The sequence below is a fragment of the Pongo abelii genome, chromosome 15, assembly GCF_028885655.2.
Source record: "Pongo abelii isolate AG06213 chromosome 15, NHGRI_mPonAbe1-v2.0_pri, whole genome shotgun sequence".
Lineage (NCBI taxonomy): Eukaryota > Metazoa > Chordata > Mammalia > Primates > Hominidae > Pongo > Pongo abelii.
This window is the reverse complement of record NC_072000.2, coordinates 41,416,323-41,437,586: the sequence shown is the minus strand read 5'-3', so window position 1 is coordinate 41,437,586 and position 21,264 is coordinate 41,416,323. Positions and strand designations below refer to the sequence as shown.

The 21,264-nt window shown below is 36.9% G+C and overlaps 1 protein-coding gene across 1 annotated transcript in view; it reads right to left on the bottom strand.

Annotated features, from left to right (window-relative positions):
* The window catches only part of TTC6 (tetratricopeptide repeat domain 6), a 227,296-nt gene that overhangs the window by 65,612 nt on the left and 140,420 nt on the right, over nt 1-21,264 (bottom strand). Inside the window, exons 12-15 of the mRNA XM_054530057.2 lie at nt 20,607-21,069; nt 20,165-20,294; nt 18,775-18,947; nt 16,764-16,900 (exon numbers count right to left, since the gene is read on the bottom strand). Coding sequence (XP_054386032.2) covers nt 16,764-16,900; nt 18,775-18,947; nt 20,165-20,294; nt 20,607-21,069 — 903 coding nt within the window. The remainder of the gene's footprint in view (nt 1-16,763; nt 16,901-18,774; nt 18,948-20,164; nt 20,295-20,606; nt 21,070-21,264) is intronic.

Below are 21,264 nucleotides of genomic sequence, written 5' to 3'. Positions count from 1 at the left end.
ATATCAACACTAACCTTGAATGTAAACGGGCTAAATGCCCCAATGAAAAGGCATACAGTGGCAAGATGAATAAAGAATCAAGATCCAGTGGTACACCAAATGCAATGACATCCATCAGCTCAAAGTAAAGGTATGGAGAAAAACCTACCAAGCCAATCAAAATCAGAAAAAAAGGTGGAGATGCTATTTTAATTTAAAACAAAACAGACTTTAAACCAACAAACATCAAAAAAGACAAAGAAGGGCATTACATAATGGTAAAGGGTTCAATCCAACAAGAAGATCTAACTATCCTAAATATATATGCATCCAACACAGGAGACGTAGATTCATAAAGCAAGTTCTTAGAGACCTATGAAGAGACTTAGATAACCACAAGATAATAGTGGGAGATTTCAACACCCCACTGACAGTATTAACAAGTCACTGAGGTAGAAAACTAACAAAGATATTCAGGAATTGGACCTGACATTTGACCAAATAGACCTAACAGATATCTACAGAACTCTCCACCATACCAACCACACTCTTGGACCACAGCACAGTAAAAATATAAATCAATACTAAGAAAATTGCTCAAAAGCCACAAAATTATATGGAAATTTAAGAACCTACTCCTGAATGACTTTTGGATAAATAATGAAATTAAGACAGAAATCAAACAATTCTATGCAACTAATGGAAACGGAGATACGACATACCAGAATCTCTGGGATACAGCTAAAGCAGTGTTAAGAGGAAAGTTTATAGCACTAAATGCCCACATTAGAAACTTAGGAAGATGCCAAATTAACAACCTACCATCACAACTAGAGGAACTAAAGAATCAAGAGCAAACCAACCTGAAAGATAGCAGAAGACAAGAAATAACCAAAATCAGAGCTGAACTGAAGGGAATTGAGATGTGAAAAGCCATATAAAAGATCAACAAATCCAGTAGTTATGTTTTTGAACATTAATGTTTTTGAATTAATAAGATAGACCACTAGCTAGGCTAATAAATTACAAAAAAAGAAGATCCAAACAGACACAATCAAAAATGACAAAGGGGTGTCATCACTGACCTCACAGAAAAACAAAAACCCTCTGAGACTACTATGAACACTATGCACACAAGCTAGAAAACATAAAGGAAATGAATAAATTCCTGGAAACATATACCCTCCCTAAACTGAAATAGGAATAAATTGACCCTGAATAGTCCAATAACAAATTCCAAAATTGAATCAGTAATAAAAAGCCTACAAACAAGAAAAAGCCCAGAACCAGAGAGATTCAGAGCCAAATTCTACCAGATGTGTAAAGAAGAGCTGGTACCATTTCTACTGAAACTATTACAAAGATATTGAACAGGAGGAGCCTCTTCCTAACTCATTTTACGTGGCCAGCATTATCCTGATGTCAAAACCTGTGACAGACAAACACAAAAATGAAAACTTCAGGCCAACACCCTTGATGAACATAGATGCAAAAATCCTCAGCAAAATACTACCAAACCAAATCCAGCAGCAAGTCAAAAAGCTAATCCACCATGAGCAAGTAGGCTTTATCCCTGAGATGCAAGGTTGTTTACACACGTGCAAATCGATAAATGTGATTCATCACATAAACGGAGCTAAAAACAAAAACCAGATGATTAACTCAATAGATGCAGAAACCTTCATGTTAAAAACCCTTTAAAAATTTGAAATTGAAAGAACATGCTTAAAAATCACAAGAGCCATTGATGACAAACCTATACCCAACATCAAATTGGATGGGCAGAAGCTGGTAGCATTCCCCTTGAAAGCCAGAAAAAGACAAGTATGCCCTCTCTCACCACTCCTATTGACCATAGTACTGGAAGTCCTGGCCACAGTAATCAGGCAAGAGAAAAAAAAAGTAGGAATCCAAATAGGATGAGAAGAAGTCAAACTATCCCTATTTCCAGATGATATGATCATATACCTAGAAAACCCCCATAGTTTCTGCCCAAAATTTCATTGATCTAATAAACAACTTCAGAAAAGTTTCAGGATACAAAATCAATGTACACAAAAGCAGTAACATTCCTCTATACCAAGAATATCCAAACTGAAAGCCAAATCAAGAATGCAATCCCATTCACAATAGCCACAATAAGAATACAACACCTAGGAATATAGCTAACTTAGGGAGGTGAAAGATCTCTACAATGAGAATTACAAAACACTGCTCAAAGGAATCAGAGATGACCACAAACAAATGAAAAAAACATTCCATGCTCATGGATAGAAAGAATCAACATTGTTAAAATGGTCATACTGCCCAACGCAATTTACACATTCAATAATATTCCTATCAAATTACCAATGAGATTCTTCACAGAATCAGAAAAAGCCATTTTAAAATTCATATGGAACCAAAAAAGAGCCCAAAAAGCCAAGGCAATTCTAAGCAAAAGGAACAAAGCTGGAGGCATTACATTACCCATTTTCAAACTATACTACAAGGCTACAGCAACCAAAACAGCACGGTACTGGTACAAAAACAGACACATAAACCAATGGAACAGAATAAAAAGCCCAGAAATAATACCACACACCTACAACCATCTGATGTTGGACAAAGTTGACAAAAACAAGCAATGGGAAAAGGACTCCCTGTTTAATAAATGGTGCTGGGATGACTGGCTAGCCATATGTAGAAGATTGAAACCCCTACCTTACAGTATATACAAGAATTAACTCAAGATAAAAACTTAAATGCAAAATCTGAAACTATAAAACCTCTGCATGATAACCTAGTAAATACCATTCTGGACACAGGACCTAGCAAGGATTTCATGATGAAAATGCCAGAAGCAAATTGCAACAAAAACAAAGTTGACAAATGGGACCTAATGAAACTAAAGAGCTTCTGCACATCAAAAGGAACTATCAACAGAATAAACAGACAACCTACTGAATGGGAGAAAATATTTGCAAACTATGTATCTGACAAAGGTCTAATATCCAGAATCTATAAGGAACTTAAAAACTAATGAACAAACAAACAAACAAAAAAACCCCACACACAATAGCATTAAAAAGTGGGCCAAGGACATGAACAGACACTTTTCAATAGAAGACATACATGCAGCCAATAAGCATATGAAAAAATGCTCAATATCACTAATCATTAGAGAAATGCAAATCAAAACCACAATGATATACTGTTTCACACCAGTCAGAATGGCTATTATTAAAATGACATTTTCTTGGTGAGGCTGCCAAGAAAAGGGAATGCTTATACACTGCTAGTGGGGATGTAAACTAGTTAAGCCATTGTGGAAAGTAGTTTGATGATTTCTCAAGGAACTCAAAGCAGAATTAGCATTCAACCCAGCAATCACATTACTGGGTATATACCCAAAGAAATATAAATCATTGTACCATAAAGACACATGCATGTGTATGTTCACTGAAGCACTTCTCACAATAACAAAGACATGGAATCAATCTAAATGCCCATCAATGACAGATTGAGTAAAGAAAATGTGGTACATATACACCATGGAACACTATGCAGCCATAAAAAAGAACAAGATCATGTCCTTTGCAGTGACATGAATAAAACTGGAGGATATTATCCGAAGCAAACTAATGCAGGAACAGAAAACCAAATACTGCATGTTCTCACTTATAAGTAGGAGCTAGATATTGAGAACACATGGACACAAATAAGGGAACAACAGACACGGGGTCCTACTTGAGAGTAGAGAGAGGGAGGCTAAGGAACAAAAAACTACCTATTGGTTACTGTGCTTATCACCTTGGTGATGAAATAATTTGTAAACCAAACCCCTGTGACACAAATTTACCTATATCATAAGTGTGCATATGTACCTCTGAACCTAAAATAAAAGTTAAAAAAAGAAACAACCAACATATGCATATGTTGTGAGTTCCAGAAGGAAGAGAAAAAGAAAGGAGCAGAAATAACATTTTTAAAATGGATGGTTGAAAACTTCCCAAATTTGATGAAAGAAATGAATGTATTAATCCAAGAAGTTCAAGGACTCCAATTAGGATGAACTCAAAGAGATTCACATAGAGACACACTATGATCAATCTGTCAACAACCAAAGACAAGGAAAATCTTGGGGGATGGTGTGGGAGAGAATATAGAAAACACCAAGAGAGATGTGACTCATCATATACAAAGGATCTTCAATAAGACTAATCCAATTTCTTATTAGAAATCACAGAGATCAGAAGGCAGTAGGTAACATATTTAAATTGCTTTAAGAAAAAATCAAGCAAGAATTCCATACCTGGCAAACTAGCCTTCAAAAATTAAGGAGAAATCAAAGCATTTCCGAGTAAATGAAACCTGAAGAAGTCCATTGCTAGTAAACCTATTTTACAAAAAAGGCTGAAAGGAGTCCCTAAGGCTGACATGAAAGACACTAGATGGAAACTTGAAACCATACAACAAGGTAAAGAACACCAACAAAAGTAATGAATAGGTAAATTTAAAAGCCAGTAGCATAGTACTTTTGGTTTCTAATTACTCTTTTTGTTCTATGTGACATAAAAGACAAATGCATAAAACAATAATAAGTCTATGTCACTGGGCATACAATGTATAAGGATGTAATTTGTGGCAGGGTGCAGTGGCTCATGTCTGTAATCCCAGCACTTTAGGATCACAAAGTGGGGGGATTGCTTGAGGCAAAGCGTTTGAAACTAACCTGGGCTACAAATTTTTTTTTATTTAAATTTTGTGCCTCTCTAAAAAAAAAAAAAAAAAAAATTAGGTGTGGTGGTGTGCACCTATAGTCCTAGCTACCTGGGAGTCTGAGGTGGGAGGATCACTTGAGCCTAGGAGTTCAAGACTGTAGTGAGCTGTGATTGCACCACTATATTCCAGCCTGGGGCACAGAGTGAGATCCTGTCTCTAAAAAAATTTTTTTAAATGTTTATAAAGACGTAATTTGCAACAATAACAACATCAAGTTGGGGACAAACTTATACAGGCACAAAATTTTTGTAGACTGTTGAAACTAAGTTGATATTAATTCAAACTACATTATTATAAATTAACATCATTATTCAAAGGTAATCACAAAGACAATAACTAAAAATTATACAGTAGAAGAAATGAGAAGGAAATCAAAATGGTAGAAAAAATCAATTAAAAAGTAAAGCAATTATGGAGAAATTGAAAAACAAAAAATATACAATATAAAAAATATAAATACAATATACAATATAATACATAAAATATACAAAATACTATATAAAAATATACATATGAAAAACAAATAGCAAAATGGCAGAGTTAGCTCTTCCTTAGCATTAATTGCATTAAATGTAAATAGGTTAAATTGTCTAATCTAAAGGAAGATATTGGGAAAATGAATTTTTACAAACCATAATATAGCTACATGATATCTAGGAAAAAAATTCAATTCAGATCAAAGATACAAATCGGTTGAAAGTGAAAGGATGGGAAAAGGTATTCCACACAAATATTAACCAAAAGAGAGTGGGAGTAGCTTTGCTAATATCAGACAAAATAGATTTTAAGGCAATAATTATTACAAGGGACAAAGAAGACCATTACATATTGATGAAAGAGTCAATCAATCAGGAAGATATGACAATTATAAACACAGTCAAAAACAGAGCCCCAAAATATATGCAGCAAAGACTAACAGAATTGAAGGGAGAAATAAATAATTCTATAATAATAGTTGGAGACTTCAATACCTCACTTTCAATTATGAATAGAACAACTAGACAGAAGTTCAACAATGAAACAGAGGACTTGAACAATAGCATAAACTAACTAGACCTAACAAATATATATAGAACACTTCATCTAACAACAGCTGAGTACAAATTCTTCTCAAGCAAACTTGGAACATTCTTAGGACACACCATATGTTAGGCCATAACGCAAGTCCCAGTAAATTTTAAAGATGGATCATACAAAGTATATTTTCTAACTACAATGGATAAAACTAGAAAACAATAACAGAAGAAAATTTGGGAAATTCACAAGTATGTGGAAATTAAATGGCAGATAGGTCAAAGGGAAAATTACAAAGGAAATTAAAAAATACTTTGAGACAAATGAAAAAGTTGTATTACTTTTCATACCAAAACTTAGGAGATGCAGCAAAGCAATGAGAAATGTATGGCTATAAATGCATACATTAAATAAGAAGAAAGATCTCAAGCCAGTAATCTTACTTTCTGCCTTAATAGGCCTAGAAAAATAAGAGAAAACTAAACCTAAAGCAAGCAGAAGGAAGGAAATAATAAAGATTAGAGCAAAGATAAATGAAATAGAGAATATGAAAACAATAGAATCAACAAAGCCAAATGTTGGTGTTTTTAAATATTAACAAAATTGACAATTTCTTAGCTAGACCGACTGAGAAGAAAAGATGACTCAAATTACTAAAATAAGAAATGAAAGTGGGAACATTGCTACTACCGTTGAAGAAATAAAAAGTAGTATTATGTAAAAGAATACTATGAACAATTGCATGCTAACAAATTGGAAGAACTTAGAAGAAACGAAGAAATTCCTAGAAATACCCAAACTTCCAAAACCAACTCAAGAAGAAACAGAAAGCCTGAATAGACCATATCAAGTGAAGAAGTATCAAAAAACATAGAAAAGCCAAGGACAAGAACATGTCAACAGTAAATTCTACCAAGTGTCTGAAAAATTAACACCAAGCATTCTCAAAATCTCCCTACAAATAAAGAGAAAATACTTTCTCATTCACTTTATTAAAGCAGCATTACCCTGTTATTAAAGCCAGACAAAGACAGCACAAACACACACCAATGTCCCTTACCAATATAGATGCAAAAATCATCAATAAATATGAGCAAATTGAATGCAACAGTATATTAAAAGAAAGATACAGGGCCGGGTGCGGTGGCTCACGTCTGTAATCCCAGCACTTTGGAAGGCCGAGGCAGGTGGATCATGAAGTCAGGAGATCGAGACCATCCTGGCTTACACAGTGAAACCCCATCTCTTCTAAAAACATAGAAAAAAATTAGGCAGGCGTGGTGGTGGGCGTCTGTAGTCCCAGCTACTCGGGAGGCTGAGGCAGGAGAATGGCGTGAATCCAGGAGGCGGAGCTTGCAGTGAGCCGAGATGGCACCGCTGCACTCCAGCCTGCCTGGGCGACGAGCGAGACTCCGTCTCAAAAAAAAAAAAAAAAAAGAAAAGAAAAGAAAAAGAAAAAGAAAGACACACTATGATCAAGGGGGTTTATCCTAGAAACACAAGGGTGGCTCAACATATGTAAATAAATCAATGTAATATACCACATAAATTGAATGAAAACAAAAGCAAAAATACACAAGTGGCATTACATCAAACTAAAAAGCTTCTGCACAGCAAAGGAAACAATTAAAGCGAAGAAGCAACCTTCAGAATGGGAGAAAACAACCCAATTAAAAAATGGGCAAAGGACCTGAGTACATATTTCTCAAAAGAAGACATATAAATGACCAACAGGTATATGAAAAAATGCTCAACATCATTAGGGAAATGAAAAATTAAAACCACAATGAGCTATCACTTCACACTATTATCAAAAGATGAAAGATAAATTTGGCGAGGATTTTGAGAAAAGGGAACTCTTGTACACTGTTGGTGGGATTTTAAGTTAATACAGCCATTATGAAAAACAGTATGGCGGTGCCTTAAAAACTAAAAATAGAGTCACCATATGGTCCAGCAATCCACTTCTGGGTATATATCCAAAGTATTTTAAATCAGTATGTCAAAGAGACATCTGTACTCCACATTTCTTATAGCATTATTCACAATAGCCAAGATAAGAAATCAAGCTAAGTGTCTATCAACAGATGAATAAGCAAAGAAAATGTGTTTTATATACACAATTAAATACTATTCAGCCTTTTCTTAAAAAAAAGGGAAATCCCACCACTTACAACAATACGAATTAACTTGGAAGACATTATGTTAAGCGAAATAAGCCAGGCAGAGAAAAATACCAAATGTTCTTCTTTATATGTGGAATCTAAAACAAATATATAGAGGCAGAGAGTAGCATAATACTGGTTATTAGAGGTTGGGTGTTACGAAAAATGGGGAATTGTTGGTCAAAGAGTACAATGTTTCAGTTAGACAGGAGGAAAAAATGGTAAGTATTTGAGGTGATGGATATGTTAATAAGCTCAATTAAATCATCACAGATTGTATACATGTATCATAACATCACTTTGTATCCCATAAATATGAAGTGAGGAATCTAGAGCCACATGCAATAGCACATAATACTCACAGAAAGAAGCTAGACATAAAAGAATACTATCATATAATTCAATTTATATAAAGTTCAAAAAATAGGCAAAATTAAACTAAGAATGTTTACGAACACATACTTATTTGAGGCAACTATAAAGAACTATAAGGAAGTGATTAAAATAGACAGTGGTTGTCTTCCCCCAGGAAAGACAAAGGCATGAGGGGGTTTCTAGATTGTTGGAAATGACCTGATGATGGTTATGTGGGTATTGACATTATGATAAGTCATTATGCTATACATTTCCATTTTGTACACTTTTCTGGATATAAGCTTTATTTTACTTTAAAAATGATTTAAGGAGATCCAGCAAGATGGCCGCATAGGAAGAGTTCTGGTCTGTAGCTCCCAGCAAGACCCACGCAGAAGGTGGGTGATTTCTGCATTTCCCACTGAGGTACCAGTTCATCTCATTGGGACTGGTTAGGCAGTGGGTGCAGCCAACAGAAGACAAGCAGAAGGAGGGTGGGGTGCTGTCTCACCTGGGAAGTGCAAGGAGCCAGGGACCTCCCTCCCCAACCAAGGGAAGCCATGAGGGACTATGCTATCCAGCCTAGATACTACACTTTTCCCATGGTTATTGCAATCTGCAGATCAGGAGATTCCCTGTGTGCCTACACCACCAGGACCCTGGGTTTCAAGCACAAAACTGGGTGGCTGTTTGGGCAGACACCGAGCTAGCTGCAGGAGTTATTTTTTGTACCCCAGTGGCACCTGGAACTCCAGTGAGACAGAACTGTTTACTCCCCTGGAAAGGGGGCTGAAGCCAGGAAGCCAAGTGGTCTCACTCAGCAGGTCCCACTCCCACAGAGCCCAGCAAGCTAAGAACCACTGGCTTGAAATTCAAGCTGCCAGGGCAGCAGTCTGAAGTCGACCTGGGATGATCTAACTTGGTGTGGGGAGGGGCATCCATCATTACAGAGGCTTGAGTAGGTGGTTTTCCCCTGATAGTGCTAAGGAGGCCAGGGAGGTTTGGACTGGGGGGAATTCACCACAGTACGGCAAAGCGGCTGTGGCCAGACTGCCTCTCTAGATTCCTCCTTACTGGGCAGGGCATCTCTGAAAGAAAGGCAGCAGTCCCAGTTAGGGGCTTATAGATAAAACTCCCATCTCCCTGGGACAGAGCACCTGAGGAAAGGGGCAGCTGTGGGTGCAGCTTCAGTGGACTTAAACGTTCCTGCCTGCTGGCTCTGAAGAGAGCAGCTGATCCTGACAAGGAATATTCTAACAGCACAGCACTCGAGCTCTGCTAAGGGACAGACTGCCTCCTCAAGTGGGTCCCTGACCCCTGTGCCTCCTGTCTGGGAGAGACCTCCCAACAGGGGTCGACAGACACCTCATACAGGAGAGCTCTGGCTGGAATCAGGCCGGTGCCCCTCTGGGACAAAGCTTCCTGAGGAAGGAGCAGGAAGCAAACTTCGCTTTTCAGCAGCCTCCACTGGTGATACCCAGGCAAACAGGGTCTGAAGTGAACCTCTAGCAAACTGCAGCAGATCTACAGAACAGGGGCCTGACTCTTAGAAGAAAAACTAACAAACAGAAAGCAACAACATCAACATCAACAAAAAGGACACCCACACAAAAACCCCATCCAAAGGTCATCAGCCTCAGAGATCAAAGATAGATAAATCCACGAACATGAGGAAGAACCAGTGCAAAAAAGCTGAAAATTCCAAAAACCAGAATGCCTCTTCTCCAAATGATTGCAACTCCTCTCCAGCGAGGGCACAAAACTGGATAGAGAATGAGATTGATGAATTGACAGAAGTCGGCTTTGGAAGGTGGGTAATAACAAGCTCCTCTGAGCTAAAGGAGCATATTCTAACCCAATGCAAGGAAGCTAAACACCTTGATAACAAGTTAACAGGAACTGCTAACTAGAATAACCAATTTCGAGAAGAAGATAAATGACCTGATGGAGCTGAAAAACACAGGAGAAGAACTTCGTGAAGCATACACAAGTATCAATAGCCAAATCAATCAAGTAGAAAAAAGGATATCAGACATTGAAGATAAACTTAATGAAGTAAGGTGTGAAGACAAGATTAGAGAAGAAAGAATGAAAAGGAATGAACAAAGCCTCCAAGAAATATGGGACTATGTGAAATGACGAAACCTACGATTGATTGGTATACCTGAAAGTGACAGGGAGAATGGAACCAAGTTGGAAAACACACTTCAGGATGTTATCCAGGAGAACCGCAACCTAGCGAAACAGGCCAACATTCAAATTCGGGAAATACAGAGAACACCACTAAGATACTCCTCGAGAAGAGCAATCCCAAGACACATAATGGTCAGATTCTCCAAAGCTGAAACAAAGGAAAAAATGTTAAGGGCAGCCAAAGAGAAAGGTCAGGTTACCCACAAAGGGAAGCCCATCAGACTAACAGTGGATTTCTCTGCAGAAACCCTACAAGCCAGAAGACACTGGGGAGGCAATATTCAACATTCTTAAAGAAAAGAACTTTCTTTTTTTTCTTTTTTTTTTTAAGATGGAGTCTGGCTCTTTCGCTCAGGCTGTAGTATAGTGGTGCGATCTCAGCTCATTGCAACCTCCACCTCCCAGGTACAAGCGATTCTCCTGCCTCAGCCTCCTGAGTACCTGGGACTATAGGCATATGCTACCACGCCTGGCTAATTTTTAGTAGAGACAGAGTTTCACCGTGTTAGCCAGGATGGTCTCAATCTCCTGATCTCATGATCTGCCCACCTTGGCCTCCCAAAGTGCTGGGATTACAGGCGTGAGCACCCAGCAGAAAAGAATTTTCAACCCAGAATTTCATATCCAGCCAAACTAAGCTTCATAAGTGAAGGAGAAATAAAATCCTTTCCAGACAAACAAATGGTGATGGATTTTGTCACCACCAGGCCTGCCTTACAAGAGCTCCTGAAGGAAGCACTAAATATGGAAAGGAAAAACTGGTACCAACCACTGCAAAAACACACCAAAATATAAAGACCAATGACGCTATGAAGAAACTGCATCAACTAATGTATAAAATAACCAGCCAGCATCATGACAGGTTAAAATTCACACAAAACAATATTAACCTTAAATGTAAATGGACTAAATGCCCAAATTAAAAGATACAGACATGCAAATTGGATAAAGAGTCAAGACCCATCGGTGTGCTACATTCAGGAGACTGATCTCTCTTGCAAAGATACACATAGGCTCAAAATAAAGGGATGGAGAAAGAACTACCAAGCAAATGGAAAGCGAAAAAAAAGCAGGGGTTACAATCTTAGTCTCTGATAGAACAGACTTTAAATAAACAAAGATCAAAAAAGACAAAGAAGGCCGTTACATAATGGTAAAGGGATCACTTCAACAAGAAGAACTAACTATCCTAAATATATATGCACCCAATACAATACAGGAGCACCCAGATTCATAAAGCAAGTTCTTAGAGACCTACAAAGTGACTTAGACTCCTATACAATAATAGTGGGAGACTTTGTCATTCCATTGTCAATATTAGACACATCAATGAGACAGAAAATTGACAAGGATATTCAGGACTTGAACTCATCTCTGGGCCAAGTGGACCTAATAGACACCTACAGAACTCTCCACCCCAAATCAACAGAATATACATTATTCTCAGCACCACATCGCACTTATTCTAAAATTGACCACATAATTGGAAGTAAAACACTCCTCAGCAAATGCAAAATAATGGAAATCATAACAAACAGTCTCTCAGGCCACAGTGCAATCAAATTAGAACTCAGGATTAAGAAACTCAGTTAAAACCGCATAATTACATGGAAACTGAACAACCAGCTCCTGAATGACTACTGGGTAAATAACGAAATTAAGACAGAAATAAATAAGTTCTTTGAAAGCAATGAGAACAAAGACGCAACATACCAGAATCTCTGGGACACAGCTAAAGCAGTGTTAAGAGGGAAATTTATAGCACTAAATGCCCACAAGAGAAAGCAGGAACGATCTAAAATCGATACCCTAATATCACAATTAAAAGAACTGGAGAAGCAAGAGCAAACAAATTCAAAAGCTAGCAGAAGACAAGAAATAAATAAGATCAGAGCAGAACTGAAGGAGGTAGAGACATGAAAAACTCTTCAAATAATCAATGAATCCAGGAGTTGTTTTTTTTAAGATTAACTAATAGATGGATCTCTAGCTAGATTAATAAAGAAGAAGGCCAGGCACAGTGGCTCATGCCTGTAATCCCAGCACTTTGGGAGGCCAAGGTGGGTAGATCACAAGGTCAGGAGATCGAGACCATCCTGACTAACACGGTGAAACCCCGTCTCTATTAAAAATACAAAAAATAAAAATAAAAAATTAGCCAGGTGTGGTGGCAGACACCTGTAGTCCCAGCTACTCAGGAGGCTGAAGCAGGAGAATGGCGTGAACCTGGGAGGCAGAGCTTGCAGTGAGCCAAGATTGAGCCACCGCACTCCAGCCTGGGTGATAGAGCAAGATTCCGTCTCAAGAAAAATAAATAAATAAATAAATAAATTAATTAATTAAAATAAAGAAGAAAAGAGAGAAGAATCAAATAGACACAATAAAAAATGATAAAGGGGATATGACCACTGATCCCACAGAAATACAAACTACCATCAGAGAATACTACAAACACCTCCGCACAAATAAACTAGAAAATCTAGAAGAAATGGATAAATTCCTGGACACATACACCCTCCCAAGACTAAACTAGGAAGAAGTTGAATCCCTGAATAGACCAATAACAAGTTCTGAAATTGAGGCAGTAATTAATAGCCTGCCAACCAAAAAACGTCAAGGACCAGGCAGATTCACAGATGAATTCTACCAGAGGTACAAAGAGAAGCTAGTACCATTCCTTCTGAAACTGTTCCAAACAATAGAAAAAGAGGGACTCCTCTGTAACTCATTTTATGAGGATGGTATCGTGCTGATACCAAAACCTGGCAGAGACACAACAACAACAAAAAAATTTCAGGCCAATATCACTGATGAACATCGATGTGAAAATCCTCAATAAAATACTGGCAAACCAAATCCAACAGCACATCAGAAAGCTTATCCACCATGACTGAGTCGGCTTCATCCCTGGGATGCAAGGCTGGTTCAACATACACAAATAAATAAACATAATCCATCACATAAATAGAACCAATAACAAAAATCATATGATTATCTCAATAGATGCAGAAAAAGCCTTCAATAAAATTCAACACCCTTTCATGCTAGAAACTGTCAATAAACTAGGTATTGATGGAATGTATCTCAAAATAATAAGAGCTATTTATGACAAACCCATAATATACATCACACAGAATGGCCAAATGCTGGAAGCATTCCCTTTGAAAACTGGCACAAGACAAGGATGCCTCTCTCACCACTCCTATTCAACATAGTATTGGAAGTTCTGGCCAGTGAAATCAGGCAAGAGAAAGAAATAAAGCGTATTCAAATAGGAAGAGAAGAAGTCAAATTATCTCTGTTTGCAGATGACATGATTGTATATTTAGAAAACCCCATCATCTCAGCCCCAAATCTCCTTAAGCTGATAAGCAACTTCAGCAGTCTTAGGATACAAAATCAATGTGCAAAAATCACAAGCATTCCTATACACCAATAATAGACGAACAGAGAGCCAAATCATGAGTGAACTCCCATTCACAATTGCTACAAAGAGAATAAAATATCTAAGAATACAACTTACAAGGGACATGAAGGACCTCTTCAAGGAGTACAAACCACTGCTCAAGGAAATAAGAAAGGAGACAAACAAATGGCAAAACATTCCATGCTCACGGATAGGAAGAATCATTATCGTGAAAATGGCCATACTGCCCAAAGTAATTTGTAGATTCAATGTTATTCCCATTGAGCTACCACTGACTTTCTTCACAGAATTAGAAACAACTACTTCAAAGTTCATATGGAACCACAGAAGAGCCCATATAGCCAAGACAATCCTAAGCAAAAAGAACAAAACTGGAAGCATCACACTACCTAACTTCAAACTATACTACAAGGCTACAGTAACCAAAACAGCATGGTTCTGGTATCAAAACAGATATACAGACCAATGGAACAGAACAGAGGCCTCAGAAATAACACCACACATATATACATAAAAAGCAACAGGGAAAGGATTCCCTATTTAATAAATGGTGCTGGGGAAACTGGCTAGCCATATGAAGAAAACAGAAACTGGACCCCTTCCTTACACCTTATACAAAAATTAACTCAAGATGGAATAAAGATTTAAACATAAAACCTAAAACCATAAAAACCTATAAAAAAAACTTAGGCAATGCCATTCAGCACATAGGCATGGGCAAAGACTTCATGTCTAAAACACCAAAAGCAATGGCAACAAAAGCTAAAATAGATAAATGGGATCTAATTAAACTAAAGAGCTTCTGTGCAGCAAACAAAACTATCATCAGAATGAACAGGCAACCTGCAGAATGGAAGAAAATTTTTGCAATCTATTCATCTGACAAAGGTCTAATATCCAGAATCTACAAGGAACTTAAACCAATTTACAAGAAAAAAAAACCATCAAAAAGTGGGCAAAGAATGTGAACATACACTTTTCAAAAGACATTTATGAAGCCAACAAACATATGAAAAAAAGCTCATCAATGCAAATCAAAACCACAATGAGATATCATCTCATGCCAGTTAGAATGTTGATAAAAAGTCAGGTAACAACAGATGCTGGAGAGGGTGTGGAGAAGTAGGAACGCTTTTACACTGTTGGTGGGAGTGTAAATTAGTTCAACCATTGTGGAAGATAGTGTGGCAATTCCTCAAGGATCTAGAACCAGAAATACAATTTGATACAGCAATCCCATTACAGGGTATATACCCAAAGGATTATAAATCTTTCTACTATAATGACACATGCACATGTATGTTTACTGCAGCAATATTTACAATAGCAAAGACTTGGAACCAACCCAAATGCCCATCAATTATAGACTTATAAAGAAAATGTGGCACATATACACCATGGAATACTATGCAGCCATAAAAAAGAAGGAGTCCAGGCCGGGCATGGTGGCTCATGCCTGTAATCCCAGCACTTTGGGAGACCAAGGTGGGTGGATCACCTAAGGTCAGAAGTTTGAGACCAGCCTGGCCAACATGGTAAAACTCTGTCTCTACTAAAAATACAAGAATTAGCCAGGTGTGGTGGCAGATGCCTGTAATCCCAACTACTCGGGAAGCTGAGGCAGGAAAATCGCTTGAACCCAGGAGGCAGAGGTTGCAGTGAGCCGAGACTATGCCATCGCACTCCAGCCTGGGTGACAAGAGCAAAACTCTGTCTCAAAAAAAAAAAAAAAAAAGAAAGAAAAAGATAAGAATGAGTTCATGTCCTTTGCACATGGATGAAGCTGGAAACCATCATTCTCAGCAAATTAACACAGGAACAGAAAACCAAACACCGGATGTTCTCACTCATAAGTGGGAACTGAACTATGAGAATACATGGACACAGGGAGGGGAACATCACACACCAGGGCCTGTCGGGGGTCGGGGGCAAGGGGAGGGAGAGCATCAGGACAAATTCCTAATGCATGCAGGCCTTAAAACCTAGATGACAGGTTGATGGGTACAGCAAACCACCATGGCACATATGTATCTAACAAACCTGGACGTTCTGCACGTGTATCCCAGAACTTAAACTAAAATAAAATAATATTTTAAAAAATGATTTACAATTAAAAACTGCAAGTGAAAAGATCAGTAGACGTGATTATATACATATTTTAAACCACTTCAAAACAAAATTTAGATTAAAAGAAAAGCAACAAAATGAAAACTATGCTATGTACAAATGAAAACTGTACAATGCACAAAGTTTAATATACAATACAATAAGATAGTATATCCCTTGAAGCCAGGAGTTCAAAAACAACCTAGACAACAAAGCAAGATCCCATTTCTACAAAAAAAAAAAAAATTGAAAAAAAATTGAAAAATTAACTGGCTGTGGCAGCACAGCCTTGTAGTCTTAGCTACTTGTGAGGAAGAGGTGGGAGGATCGCATGAGCCCAGGAGGTTGAGGCTGCAGTGAGCCATGACTGCGTCACTGCACCGTAGACAGGGTGATAGTGTGAGACTCCGTCTCTAAAAGTAAACAAAAGATACTGCAAGAAACTGTATGAATAGTTTTCTGTGCTCAAAGTACAAAGGATATGAAGAAGAGATGCAAGGTGGTAGGCAATGCTTTAGAAATTGATAATGTAACTAGTATTTAGGAAATGCAAATGAAACAATTTTAAATTGTCATTTACGCCTGTTAAATTACCGACACCATTAGGGTGTAGGCAAGGATTTTTCATTTACTGATGGCACTAAAAATTGATTCATTGTTTTTAAAGAGCTGTCTAATATATTTCAAGCAATTTTTTGTTCTGAAAATGTATTTCAAATAATAGTAATAATTTTAAAAACGACATCTAAAATCATTCTTACCTTGCTTGAGAATTTTGGTGATCTATATTTAACAAGGCTGTAAAATCCTCTATGGCTGCAAACCAGTTTTCATTTTCATAATAAAACAGCCCACGTTTCAATAATGCATCTGTTCTTTTGGGATCATAAAAAATACACTACAGGGACAGGGGGAGGTACATAAACATCACAAAATGAAAAAAAATGAAGTATATAATCACATAAGTGATCTAAAACTATGTTTTTAACGTCGGGTTAATAAAAGCAAACCATCTGAAGATGTCAAAATTTTCAGAGTTGTAGCTATCTTTAGATTTTTTCCATCATCAAATTCTAGAGAGGGAGTATTTTTTAAGAGAAAAAAAACCCGGCATATACAGGAAGCGCAGGCTTCTGCCCACTGAAAATTTGCTGATAAAAATTCATAAGTGAATTGTTCAACTACAGTGGAGTTCATTGGATCTATCTCAGCATTTTATCCTAATTAAAGATGTAACATATGAGACTACATCAAGGCTGATTAAATCACATAAAATATAGATTAATCTAGCCATTAAAATGGGGAAGAGAATTGAATTATTATTGGTATGGCTCATTCATTTTACATTGACATACAAAGCAATAGAGGGAACAGACTAAATCATATATCAATCATAAAGCTCTTCACTATTGTTAGTAGAAAAGAACTGAAGCACAAAGGAGGTGACCAAATATTTTTAAAATAAAAAAAAATCCTAAAGATTTCAAAATTTGACCTCAATGTACTGCATTAATCTATTTCTAAACTATTGGTGCAGGATAGGGGAAACGAAGAGAATAGATAATCTAACAATTTCAGCATCTTCAAAAGAGCTTTTTGGTCATTTCTAGACCAGAAGTTAACAAAATATATAATATTCTCAAGCAAAAAAATGTCAAGTGGATGTCATGGATTCATAAATAGGGCAGTTGGGAAAACGGAAAGTTAAATTATTTAAATAATTTGAATAATTGCTTCTAAATTCTTAATTGCAGTAAGGAGTAAGAATTTGGAGTTTAAAGTCAGGAGATGAGAGTTAGAATTGTACTGCCATCAGGGGAATATTTTGCCTTGACTATGGTTCAGTTAAAAGTTCATTCCCTGGCCGGGCGCAGTGGCTCACGCCTGTAATCCCACCACTTTGGGAGGCCAAGGTGGGCGGATCACGAGGTCAGGAGATCGAGACCATACTGGCTAACACAGTGAAACCCCGTCTCTACTAAAAATACAAAAAAAATTAGCCGGGCGTAGTGGCGGGGGCCTGTATCCCCAGCTGCTTGGGAGGCTGAGGCAGGAGAATGGCGTGAACCCGGGAGGCGGAGCATGCAGTGAGCCGAGATCGCGCCACTGCACTCCAGCCTGGGCGACAGAGCGAGACTCCGCCTCATTAAAAAAAAAAAAAAAAAAAAAAAAAAAGTTCATTTCCTCAATTCTCTGGTATCTCCTAAACATAAGTTACTCTCTCACCATCCTCATTTCCTTCATAGTACTTACCATAATTTGTAACAATGCCTTAATATCATAATTTATAATAGTAAATAAATATTTTCAAGCAAGGGAATGAATGAATGAACGTATGAACGAACCAGTAAGCACAGCTTCTTTGAGAGCAGATAGGTTCCCTGCAGAAAAGAATCAGCTATTCAAGAGTTAAAAAGTAGAAAATACTTTTCTTTAATGTTTAAAGGTAAGAAGCAATTTTCAAAGGCTTCTTTAACCACCGTAGCATGGCTCCAGAGGAGGCAGCTGGAAAAGCTGGGCCCGCTACACGTTATCTCATGCCTCCACACTCAATTCTGATGTAAATTCGTTCATTCACCATTTAAAAAATAATAATTAACATAGTGTTAATATTAATTCCAGTAATGAAAACTCTAGCTCCAAACCTGTAATGAATCAATTTTGATTATATAATATACACAAAAAGACCTTCAAAAACTTGCTGTACTATTTGCATGAGGATATCGCAATCTAAACTATATAAATGGTAGAATTATATGTGATAAAGCTTACTTTCGAAAAGTCATCAATGGCCAGTACTTTGTTTGCTATTTCATACATCTCACCCCTCCTGAAATAGATATCAGCATCTGTGGGCCTGCATTTAATTGCCTGGGTATAGTTTAGAATTGCCAAAGTTATGTCTTTTTTTCCCCTGTAAATTTCTGCCTTTGACAAATATGCCTCTAAAGAAAATTAAAAAGATAAAATTTGGAGTTATAATCCTTTCATTCCTAGGAAAATTTTAAAAGATTAATCCCTCTCCCTCCACAAATGTAGTCAAAATAATTTTTCTCTATTACACTTTCTTAACTATTAGTTTAGCTTATTTTATTCTATTTTATTTTATTTTTTTAGGCAGGATCTCCTTCTCTCACCAAGGCTGGAGTGCAGTGGTACAATCATGGCTCACTGCAGCCTCGACCTCCAGGGCTCAAGCAATCCTCCCACATCAGCCTCCTAAATAGCTGGGACTACAGATGCATGCCACCACACCCAGCTAATTTTTGTATTTTTTTTTTTATAGACACAGGGGTTCACCATGTTGCCCAGGCTGGTCTCAAACTTCTGGGCTCATGTCATCTGCCCACCTCAGCCTCCCAAAGTGCTGGGATTATAGGCGTAAGCCACTATGCCTGGGCCCATTTCATTTAATTTTTATTTTGACAATGCCAAATTTGTTCTCAAAGGCTGGATAAATGTTCATTTGTGGTTAAAGGTACTTTCAATTTGAAGTAACAAAAATTACCTTTTACCTTTCCATATGTTTAAAATGTTTTTTCATAATCCTTTAATCATCATAGTAAAAAGTTAGGTTGTGATCACACAAAACTTAATGGACTTTTAGCAGAGATCAACACAGGTCAAAAATCATTTATTAAGCTCATGTTTTATTTTATGGGTATGTTGTAGGTGCTGGGGATACAAAGGTGAATATCACATTTTCACATTCCTAGAAAGTTCCATGTCTAGTGCTTCAAGTTGGTTGGAGGATAGTACATAAGAGCAAAGATATAGATTTCATACAACCAAGTAATCCTAGGCACACAATAACTCTAACTCAGAGAGATGTGATCAAATCACACAAATCAAAGAGTGATTTGTAAATTACTTCTATAACTATTTTAAATTCATATTCTTTCGTTGTGAGATGAGCAGTAAGGAACCAACTTACTGCAATATATACCAAGGACAATAACCTTTCAAACCAGGGTAAGTATTTTTAAAACACTATTGGATTGTATGAGCCCTGGATTTACAATAACAAGAGTAAAAAAATTTAATTGAGGAAAGTCATTTTCAGGACATATATCTACTGATTTATGTATCCTTATAGTACCAATAAATGACAAAGGCTGAGGTCAAAATGTAGGTAATATAACTGTCTCTACAGACAACCCACCTGTATTATTTTTATTATATTTATGTATATAATTCAAGTCATCCAAAGCTTCATTAATTTTGTCTTGGAAAAGATAAATTAAATGTCGGTGCCAATAGGCATTGAGAAACAATGGTTCCAAGAGCATTACCTAGAAAATATATGTAAAAATTCAGTTAAAGTTGATTTGTTAAAGGAGGATATCCTATCAAATAAATTTTTAAAACACGATTGACCCCAGTGGCTTTGTATGTACGTAACATAAAATAAAACCTTCCAATCTGACAAACAAAAACCATGTTTTCAATATTAATTATTTGAAAATGCAAATAATTATACTGTTATAATAATTCCACATGCTATACTATAAACATTCATTGTTCAAAATTTCAGCAAAAATTACTATACAATTAAAAGCAAGTGTAAATGGTGAATATTACTATTTTGGTTAAATAAAACTTACTCTCTGCAGATCATTCATGGCACTCTGCAACTTTCCCAGTTTCCTATAAATAGCTCCACGCCTACAATATGCAAATGCAGGATATTTTGTCTTATCATTTATTTCTTCAGTCAAAATCTTCACTTCAGATTCATAATATTTAACGACCTCTTGTGGAAGATCAGACTCCACATAATTATTTAATTTTAGTTTTGGTGGTTCTTTCACTCTTTCAGGTGGGTCTTTAGGAACTGATATTTTATCATCTTTCTCTTTTACAGGTGTGCACGCATCTTTGTACTCAAGGAGCCTATCAAGAGCCCATGTCCGAGGATCAATATTTTCTGGAATTCCTCCCTTAGCTTGGACGAATTTTTCAAAATTTAAATACAAAGGTAAACTGGGACTCCGTATTTGACGTTCATATAATGGAACTTTGAACAAATATTTCTTCTGTCCCGGAAGTATTCCATGAGATGCTGATCTAGTTTTTAAAAGAGTGATTTTTTTAATTACAGAAATACAATCATCTTTCTAATCAGTAAATCAACTCAGCCACATACAAAACTACTATTTGTTATCAAAACAAAATTACATGCTAATTTTATGCGCAAGTTCTCCTTTTCATTTAATAAAATGGTAACACTGTATGAAGAATCTCCCTCAAGTTTAGGAAAGC